This window comes from Rhinopithecus bieti, unplaced genomic scaffold, assembly GCF_001698545.2.
Source record: "Rhinopithecus bieti isolate Rb0 unplaced genomic scaffold, ASM169854v2 scaffold_42772, whole genome shotgun sequence".
Lineage (NCBI taxonomy): Eukaryota > Metazoa > Chordata > Mammalia > Primates > Cercopithecidae > Rhinopithecus > Rhinopithecus bieti.
In genome coordinates, this window is record NW_016818842.1 from 2,758,065 (window position 1) to 2,768,930 (window position 10,866).

Sequence of the window (10,866 nt, forward strand, 5' to 3'; positions counted from 1 at the left end):
CCTGTAGTCCCAGCTACTCGGGAGGCTGAGGCAGGAGAATGGTGTGAACCCGGGAGGCGGAGCTTGCAGTGAGCTGAGATCCGGCCACTGCACTCCAGCCTGGGCGACACAGCGAGGCTCCGTCTCAAAAAAAAAATAAAATAAAATAAAAAAAGCGTTCAAATCAGGCCGGGCACAGTGGCTCATGCCTGTAATCCTAGCACTTTGGCAGGCCGAGGTGGGTGGGTCACCTGAAGTCAGGAATTTGAGACCAGTCTGGCCAACATGGTGAAACTCTGTCTCTACTAAAAATACAAAAATTAGCCGGGCATGGTGGCAGGCGCCTGTAATCCCAGCTATTCAGGAGGCTGAGGCAGGAGAATCACTTGAACCAGGGAGGCGGAGGTTGCAGTGAGCTATCACACCACTGCACTCCAGCCTGGGCAACAAAAGCAAAACTCTGCCTCAAAACAAAACAAAACAAAACAAAAAAAAAACAGAGTTCAAACCAGTTTTGCAAAGTAAGCCTTATGATAAATCAAAAACCAAAAACAACAGAGTTCAAACCATGACCTAACCTTTGAGGACCTATACAAGATCTAGCCCTTGGCTACCTGATACTACCATTGCCACCATCCTCCCTCCTTACATAGTCTAGCCACATTGATTTTTCTCTGTTCTTCTAGTACAATGATTTTCCCAGTACAATACAGGGGTAATTCTGTCATCCCTCTTTTCCTTTCCCCAAGACATATGGCAATGTCTGATTTTCACAACTCGGGTGCTACTGGCATCTAAAGGGTAGAGGCCAGGTATGCTGCTAAATACCCTACAATGCACAGGACAGCATCCACTAGAATCATCTGTCCTAAAGTCTGTAATGCTAACATTGAGAAACCCCGTTCCTGACCATCAAGTTCCCTTTTGCCTAAGGGCCTTCACACACCCTGTTCTCTCTCCCTGAAATACTCAATGTCCCCTTCTCCCATGGATATATCCTACTCAACCTATAGGTTTCACTTTAAATGTTGCCTCCTCAGAGGAGGAGGACAACACCAATTCTGATTCCCCTGATTATAAACTTCAATAAATATCCTGTGCTTTTCTTTCATAAGTCTCATCACCAATTTTTTTTTTTTTTTTTTTTGGGACGTAGTCTCGCTCTGTCGCTCAGGCTGGAGGGCAGTGGTGCGATCTTGGCGTACTACAACCTCTACCTCCTGGGTTCAAGCGATTCTCCTGCCTCAGCCTCCCAAGTAGCTGGGACTACAGGCACGTGCCACCATGCCTGGCTAATTTTTGTATGTTCAGTAGAGACGGCGTTTCACTACGTTGGCCAGGCTGGTCTCGAACTCCTGACCTCGTGATCTGTCTGCCTCGGCCTCCCAAAGTGCTTGGATTACAGGCGTGAGTCACCACACCTGGCCTCATCACCAATGCTAAACACCCCAAAACAACTGTTGATTTTGGTCACCACTGTTTTTCCAGCACCCAAAATATGCTCTCTACATAGCAGGTCATCAATAAATACCTCTATATGGCGCTTGAGACAATGTTTGTGGCACCCTTCCAATGTCCATCATATCTACTTCTTATTTTTTATCACACTTAAGAGTGCAAAACGTTTTTATAAATAATGAACACCTGTGTACCCACCATACAGATTAAAGTACTTAACATTAATAATGGCCAGACCCAGCCGGGCGCGGTGGCTCAAGCCTGTAATCCCAGCACTTTGGGAGGCCGAGACGGGTGGATCACAAGGTCAGGAGATCGAGACCATCCTGGCTAACACGGTGAAACCCTGTCTCTACTAAAAATACAAAAAACTAGCCGGGAGAGGTGGCGGGCACCTGTAGTCCCAGCTGCTCGGGAGGCTGAGGCAGGAGAATGGTGTGAAACCGGGAGGCAGAGATTGCAGTGAGCTGAGATCCGGCCAATGCACTCCAGCCTGGGCGATAGAGCGAGACTCCGTCTCAAAAAAAAAAAAAAAAAAAGGCCAGGCCCAGTGGCTCACACCTGTAATCCCAACACTTTGGGAGGCCAAAGCAGGAGGATCGCTTGAGCTCATGAGTTCGAGATCAGTCTTGGCAAGTTGGCAAAACCCTGTCTCTACAAAAAATACAAAAATTAGCCAGTGCCTTTGGACTGTAGGATGAGGGGGAAAAAAATACAATTAGCCAGACACTATAGCTACAGCCCCAGCTACGTGGGAGACTGCGGTGGGAGGATGGCTTGAGCCTGCAAAGTGGAGGTTGCAGTGAGCCAAGGTTGCGCCTCTGCACTCCAGCCTAGGTGACAGAACCAGACCCTGTCTCAAAAAAGAAAAGAATATTAACAGTACCTCAGAATCTCCCAGTAAGCCTACGCTCAGGTAGAAACAACCCTCTCCTCTCCTCCTGACAGTGCTAACAAACATTCTGAGTTAGTTAGTTTTGCCTGCTTTGATGAGACTTCTATAAATGTAATCATACTGTATTCTTTTGTGACTTCTTTCAAGTTCACATTTTTTCTGCTATAGAGTATTCTGTGGCTTAACAATTTGTTTATCCATTCAACTACTGATGGCTACTTGGGTTATCTCCTCATCGGACTACTACGAACAATTCTATTAATATACTTACACAAATCTCCTGCGGCAAAATTGAGGGTAAATACTCAAGAAAAAATCCTTAGTCAAAGGGTATAATATATAATATCCGATTGTTTTCAGCAATGCCAAGTGCTTACCAAAATAAATGTGCTATTTACACTATGAGCAATTCCACATTCCTGTCAAAACTTGGCAGTGAGTTTTTTTTCTTTATTAATCTGATGTGTATACATTATCTCACTATGGTTTCGACTAGATTTCCTGCATTATTGATGAGTTTAAACATATTTTCATGTTTATGGACATACATAGCTCCTTAGTATCTCTTCCCTTTCCTCAAACATATTTTTTTTTTTGAGACAGGGTCTTGCTATGTTGCCCAGGCTGCAGTACAGTGGTGTAATCATAGTTCACTGTAGCCTTGAACTCCTGGGTTCAAGCAATCCTCCTGCCTCAGTCTTCTAAGTAGCTGGGACTACAGACATGCACTACCACACACAGTCAATTTTTATTTTTTGTAGAAACAGGGTCTCCCTATGTTGCCCAGGCTGGTCTCAAACTCCTAGCTTCAAGCCATCCTTCTCTCTCAGCCTCCCAAAGTACTGGGATTACAGGCAGGAGCCACTGGGTTCAGCCCATCTTCCCTCAAACATTTCTTCTTTCACCTTGCAGATGTGTACAAAATATTTTCGTTTTGCCACGTCAAATCCATTTCCATCCTTCTCTACCTGGCTCTATGCTTAAATAGGCTGACCTTTACAGCCTCCACCAAAACTCCCATTGCCCACTAGATTCTGGTGAGTTCAGTTCATAGGGAGCATCAGCAGAAAACCAGGACATGGAAGTAAAGCATCGTTAGGGTGTTTTATTCCCAAATGCCTCCCTAGGAGGCTGGTTACAGTTACAGTTTTCTCTCACTACCAAAGTACTCCTCAACAACAGCAGCTATTCTTTTCTAGTTCCTGTACCCACTCCCTCCCTCTGCTTCCTTGGGGTTTAGAAATGATAAAGTCTTCCCCAACTGCTGATAGGTATGAGGTACTTAACCCTTCCTTGTTAAGTTTTCCTTAACCCTGATCAGACTGCTGTGTGCTGTCAACAGCCCCTTTATTAAGCTCAATTCAATTACATTTGAGTATACCATCTATTTCCTGCTGGGACACTGACTGATATAAAGTATGTGATTAGAACCCACAATGGTCAGCCACAGTGATTCATGCCTGTAATCTCAGTATTTTGCGAGGCCAAGGTGGGAGGATCACATAAGCCCAGGAGTCTGAGACCAGCCTGGCCAACATGGTGAGGCCCCATTTCTCTATAAAAAATAAAAAACTGGCCGGGTACGGTGGCTCACGCCTGTAATCCCAGCACTCTGGGAGGCAGAGGCAGGTGGATCATGAGGTCAGGAGATCGAGACCATCCTGCTCGCTAACATGGTGAAACCCTGTCACTACTGAAAATACAAAAAATTAGCTGGGTGCAGTGGCAGGCACCTATAGTCTCAGTTACTTGGGAGGCTGAGGCACCAGAAAGGCGTGAACCTGGGAGGAGGAGCTTGCAGTGAGCCGAGATGGTGCTACTGCACTCCAGCCTGGGAGACAGCTAGACTCAATCTCAAAAAAAAAAAAAAAAAAAAAAAAGCCTTAGCTAGGCATGGTTGTGAGTGCCTACAGTCCCAGCTACTCGGGAGGCTAAGGTGGGAGGATTGCTTGAGCCCGGGAGGCTGAGGCTGCAGTGAGCTACGACCACACCACTGCATTCCAGCCTGGAAGACACAGCAAGACCCTGTCTCAATAAAAAACAAATAAACAAAAACCCTACTAGTACTGCCAGACATGACAAATAAAAAAGAACTAGCTAGGAGATAGAAAGGAGTCAGAGAAGTAAATTACTGAAGCAAAGAAAGAACAAGAACTTTGAAACCATAGAGACAGGTGTGAATCTTGGCCCCATCATGTACTGGTTATTGTAACATAAACTGCTGCTGAGCTAGCTACCAAATTATTCCCTCCCTTTTCTCTCTTGCCAGCCTGTCTCTTTTGAGACTTAAATACAAAGGAAGATACTCTCTCAGCCCCCGCTGCAGCTCTGGGTGGTTATATAAGCCAAGGTCTAGCCAATAACATGTAAAGATAAAGGGTGGAGCTTTCTATTTTATGCTTCAAGAAAGACTTTTCCAGATACACTTCTGGAAAGATTTTCTTAGACTGCTTTGATAAGTATTCCCTCACTCTGAACACAGTCACATTTTATCACAACCAAGGGACAACAAAGCTAAGGACCAGAACTCAACACACTGAGAAGAAGAGAACAGAAAGACAGAGAAAGTCTAGGTCCTTGATAATAGTATTCAGTCTCTATGCCAAACTTGGAACTATCTAAGACTTACTACGTGAGATAATCACGTCCTCCTTGTTTAAGCCAGTACTACTAAAAGTGTTATACCTCATGTGACAGCATCACTACCACCCTGCAGATTGTTAGAATTGAAAAATGTTAGGTCGCCGGGCGCGGTGGCTCAAGCCTGTAATCCCAGCACTTTGGGAGGCCGAGACGGGCGGATCACAAGGTCAGGAGATCGAGACCATCCTGGCTAATACGGTGAAACCCCGTCTCTACTAAAAAATACAAAAAACCAGCCGGGCGACGAGGCGGGCGCCTGTAGTCCCAGCTACTCGGGAGGCTGAGACAGGAGAATGGCGTGAACCCGGGAGGCGGAGCTTGCAGTGAGCTGAGAGCCGGCCACTGCACTCCAGCCTGGGCGGCAGAGCGAGACTCCGTCTCAAAAAAAAAAAAAAAAAAAAAAAGAAAAGAAAAGAAAAATGTTAGGTCTATCCTAGACCTTCTGAACCCTCAAGGAATGGGCCGAAGAACAGTTCAAGCAGTTCTCCAACCTCAGCCTCCCAAGTAGCTGGGATTACAGGCATGCACTACCACACCCAGCTAATTTTCGTATTTTTTGGAGACATAGGGTATCGCCATGCTGGCCAGGCTGGTCTCAAACTCCTGACCTCAGGTGATCTGCCCACCTTGGTCTCCCAAAGTGCTAGGACTACAGGCCTGAGCCACCATGCCCAGCCAAGGACGCATTTTCAGTAGCTAAGTATTACACCAAAGTCTGAGAAATACGGGCCACTACTACAATTTCACTACATAACGGCTGAGTGCACTCATAACTGATACATATCAACCTCGACATGCCATTTAAATGTATAAGGCTGCCTACCACCTTAAGATTTCTGTGCAAATTCTGCAAGACATTATGTAAAGCAATTAGCCCAGTGTCAAGTACATACAGATAGATATTTAACAACTGTTTAGTTGTTTCTCCTGAATCTTACTTTCAGCTGTTAAAAGATACACAGGGATTGCTTTGGTGTTAGGTATCACTTTTGTAATAGTTACCCTTTAGTTATTTTGGCTGGATAATTAAAAAATAAATTTAAGGCCGGGCGTGGTGCTCATGCCTGTAATCCTAGCACTTTGGGAGGCCGAGACGGGCGGTTCACAAGGTCTGGAGATGGAGACCATCCTGGCTAACACAGTGAAACCCCATCTCTACTAAAAATACAAAAAAATTAGCCAGCTGTGGTGGTAGGCACCTGTAGTCCCAGCTACTCGGGAGGCTGAAGCAGGAGAATGGCATGAACCTGGGAGGCGGAGCTTGCAATGGGCCGAGACCGTGCCACTGCACACCAGCCTGGGCAACAGAGCAAGACTTCGTCTCAAAAAAAAAAAAAAAAAAAAAAGTAGAGAAAGTCCAACTCTCATTACAGCGAGGACTTGGATTATACGTCTGAGGTCGGGCGCGGTGGCTCACGCCTATAATCCCAACTCTGGGAGGCCAAGGCCTGAGGTCGGGAGTTCAAGACCAGCCTGACCAACACGGAGAGATGCCATCTCTACTAAAAATGAAAAATTAGCAGGGCATGGTGGCGGGCACCTGTAAACCCAGCTACTCGGGAGGCTGAGGCAGGAGAATCACTTGAAACAGGGAGGCAAAGGTTACAATGAGCCGAGACCACGCCATTGCACTCCAGCGTGGGCAACAAGAACGAAACTCCATCTCAGGAAAAAAAAAGAAATCTTAAAGTCTTTTAAACATAGTAAGAATTATGTGCTCACTTTGCCAGCACATATAATGAAACTGGAATAATATGGAGAAGACTAGCATGGCCACTGCATGGGCCAGGCACAGTGGCTCAAGCCTATGATCCCAGCACTTTGGGAGGCCAAGGTAAGAGGACAGATTAGGAGTTAGAGACCAGTCGGAGCATCATGGTGAAATCCCGTCTCTACAAAATATACAAAAATTAGTCGGGCATGGTGGCACACACCTGTGGTCCCGGCTATGTGGAGGGTGACATGAGAGGATCGCCTGAGCCTGGGAGGTGGAGGCTGCAATGAGCCAAGATCGCGAAACTGCACTATTCCAGCAAGTCCAGTAAGACTCTATCTCCGAAAAATAAAAAAAAAAAGAAAAATCAAAACCAAAAAGGCAAAAAAACAGAATTATCAAAAAAGGATGAGAAAGACAAAGCAAGGATAGACTAGTACAACAAAGTGTTGCAATTATTACAATACTAAAACATTCTTGGTGATGAATGTGATTCTAAACTTTGGTTCAAGGCCAAGAATGATGGCACATGCCTGCAGTCCCAGCTACTCAGAAGGCTAAGGTGGGCGGATGGCGTAAGCCAAGGAGTCCAAGGCTATATACAGCGAGCTATGACTGCACCACTGCACTCTAGACTGTGTGACAGAACGAAACCCTGTCTCTAAACAAACAAATAAAAATAAAATTTATTCCTTATAATACTTGATAGGAGGCCAAGGTGGACGGATCATCTGAAGTCAGGAGTTCAAGACCAGCCTGGCCAACATGGTGAAACCCTGTCTCTACCAAAAACATAAAAAAATTAGACGGGCGTGGTGGTGCACAGCTGTAGTCCCAGCTACTCAGAAGGTTTAGGTGGGAGAATCACTTGAACATGGGAGAATGAGGTTGCAGTGAGCCAAGATCGCGCACTGCACTCTAGCCTCGGAGACAGAGTGAGACTCCATCTCAAAAAAACAAAAACAAAAAAACACACAAGTATTAACATCAAGTATTAATACTTGATATCAAATATAATACTACACATAACAGTTTTACACACGTAGAAATGTGTTCTGTAACCTAGGCCAACAGCTCTAATTCTGATGGTAAGTCCAATCAGAAATGAACAGGCACTCACCTCGAAGTCACACTCTTCTCCCACAGCATATTTGGTCATGATCTCCAACCAAGCAGTATCTACCAACTTCTCTAAAGAGGCTGTGTTATGGTGAACCATTTCCAGAACAAGCTTCTCATACCAGGCAGGAAACTCCTCCTTCAAGCTAAATAAATGTAATTAGTTATTATGAAAACACAAAAACTTACCCAGAGATTTAATTCAAGTCAATTCAAACATTTTTCTTTCTTTTCCAAACATTTCTCACTCTGTCACCAAGGCTGGAGTGCAGTGGCACAATCGTAGCTCACTAGCCTCCACCTCCTGCGCTCAGTCCTCCTAACCTCAGCCTCTCAGGTAGCTGGGACCACAGGCATGCACCACTGCACCTAACCTCTTTTAAGACTTAACTTTTGGCCAGGTGTGGTGGCTCACACCTATAATACCAGCACTATGGGAGGCCAAGGCAGGCAGATCACCTGAGATCATGAGTTCAAGGCCAGCCTGGCCAACATGGCAAAACGCTGTCTCTACTCAAAATACAAGAATTAGCCAGGTGTGGTGGCATATGTCTGTAATCCCAGCTACTTGGGAGGCTAAGGCAGGAGAATCACTTGAACATGGGAGGCGGAGGCTGCAGTGAGCCAAGATCAGGCCACTGGACTCCAGCCTAGGCAACAGAGCAAGACTCCATCTCAAAAAAAAAAAAAAAAAAAGACAACATTTTACAAGTTTTAGGTTCACAGCAAAACAACACTGCTTTAGCGAATATACACAAGGCACTGGGGAATACAAAGATTTAAAAAACCATGCAGTTTGCTGGACATGGTGGGTTCTAGCACTTTGGAAGGCAGAGGTGGGAGGATTGCTTGAGCCCAGGAGTCTGAGACCAGCCTGGGCAACAGAGTGAGACCCTGCCTCTATACAAAACTAAAATAATTAGCTGGGTGAGGTGGCATGCACCTACAGTCCCAGTTACATTAAGAGGCTGAGTGAGGAAAGAGGATGGCTTGATCCCACGAGCTATGATCATGCCACTGCACTCCAGCCTGGGCAAGAGCGAAACTGTGCCTCTAAAAAAAAAAAAGGAAACCAGGAAGCATTAACACATTGGAAACATGACTTGAACACCAGAGCTGTTGCAAAAGGACAGCAATGATTTAATGCTTTTCACTTACTAAATTAGAAAAAAAAAAAAATTTTAATTATCATACCCGGCTGGGCATAGTGGCTCACATCTGTAATCCCAGCACTTTGGGAGGCTGAGGTGAGCAGGTCACTTGAGGTCAGGAGTTCGAGATCAGCCTGGCTAACATGGCGAAACCCCATCTCTACTAAAAATAGAAAAATTAGCCAGGCGTGGTGGTGAGCGTCTGTACATCCAGCTACTCGGGAGGCTGAGGCACGAGAATCGCTTGAACCCAGGAGGTAGAGGTTGCAGTGGGTTGAAATCGTCCCCTGCACTCCAGTCTGGGCAACAGAGCGAAACTCCATCCCAAAAATAAAAATAAGAATAAGGCCGAGCGCGGTGGCTCACGCCTGCAATCCCAGCACTTTGGGAGGCAGAAGCAGGCGGATCACGAGGTCAGGATATAGAGACCACCCTGGCTAACATGGTGAAACCCCGTCTCTACTAAAAATACAAAAAAAAAAAAAAAAATTAGCCAGGCGTGGTGGCAGGTGCCTGTAGTGCCAGCTACTCAGGAGGCTGAGGCAGGAGAATGGCGTGAACCCAGGAGGCGGAGCCTGCAGATGAGTCGAGATCGCACCACTGAACTCCAGGCTGGGCGACAGAGGGAGACTGTCTCAAAAAATAAATAAATAAATAACACCGGGGCGGTGGCTCAGGACTGTAATCCCATCACTTTGGGAGGCCAAGGCAGATGGATCACAAGGTCAGGAGATTGAGACCATCCTGGCTAACATGGTGAAACCCTGTCTCTACTAAAAATACAAAAAATTAGCCGGGCGTGGTGGTGGGCACCTGTAGTCCCAGCTACTCGGGAGGCTGAGGCAGGGGAATCACTTGAACCCAGGAGGCAGAGCTTGCAGTGAGCCGAGATCATGCCACCGCACTCCAGCCTGGATGAAAGCGATACTCCGTCTCAAAAAAAAGAAAATAAAAAAAGAAACCACATTACCAGAGTACTTGCAAGGTGAAAGCATGGAGCAGGAACACTCAAAGGCCTGGTAAATACCTAAACAAGTGCATATATAACTAAATAAATATTCCACATTGCTACTGGCAAAATGCCACTACGCAAAGGAACCCAGAAACCCATACAGTATACCAATGTAATACAGTCCAATTTGTGCCCCATAAACTTAAATACACATACTGCTTTAGGATTAATATTCCCTCTTTTCCTAACAATGTGAAGATGGTGGCAAAGGGCAATACTTCTATTACTTACAGCTCAGCAACTTCCTGTTCTTCCTCCCAGGCTTCCTTGTGTGTTAGCTGACTGCTTCCAGTACTCTTGCACGTCCAAATGCGCTCACTGTACCTTTCCAAGCGGGCTTCGTACTCTCTGCAGGCAGCAGTTCAGGAAAACAATATGCAAGCAACAGAGATAACTAACCCATACCCATAAGATACTTATATATAGAAAAAAATCTACAGTATCCTTTTTAAAATGTGTAGCATGAGAGGATAAAAATGGAACTGGGGTATTTAAGCTGAATCAGGGCCCAAAGCAAAATGACTAAGACTGAAGTATGATGAGAATGGATTGTCATGGGCTGGGCGCCTGCATGGGATTTACAGACTGGGATGATCACGCCTCTAATCTCAGCATTTTGAGAGGCCAAGGAGAGACAATCACTTGAGACCAGGAGTTCGAGACCAGCTGGGGAGACCTCGTCTCTACAAAAAATAAAATAATAAATAATAAAACGGTTGCTCATGTTTTACAAAAAAAACTAGTATTTTAGTACAAATGTAATTTCCTCAATTCACCAAAGTTTCATTACACAAGACTTAAGATGTACTAAAACTCATAAGAAAAGTAAAGGTATAACAATAGAAGGTAAGTAAAATTTTTAGAAAACTCAGATAGTCAGCAAGTTTAAGAGTCA

The 10,866-nt window shown here is 45.4% G+C and overlaps 1 protein-coding gene across 1 annotated transcript in view; it reads right to left on the reverse strand.

Annotated features, from left to right (window-relative positions):
• Positions 1 to 10,333, reverse strand: part of BAZ1B (bromodomain adjacent to zinc finger domain 1B) — a gene marked incomplete at its 5' end in the record, with an annotated part of 74,298 nt that extends 63,965 nt beyond the window's left edge. Inside the window, 2 exon segments of the mRNA XM_017857654.1 lie at positions 7,810 to 7,954; positions 10,203 to 10,333. Coding sequence (XP_017713143.1) covers positions 7,810 to 7,954; positions 10,203 to 10,333 — 276 coding nt within the window.
• Positions 10,334 to 10,866: the final 533 nt, after the last annotated feature.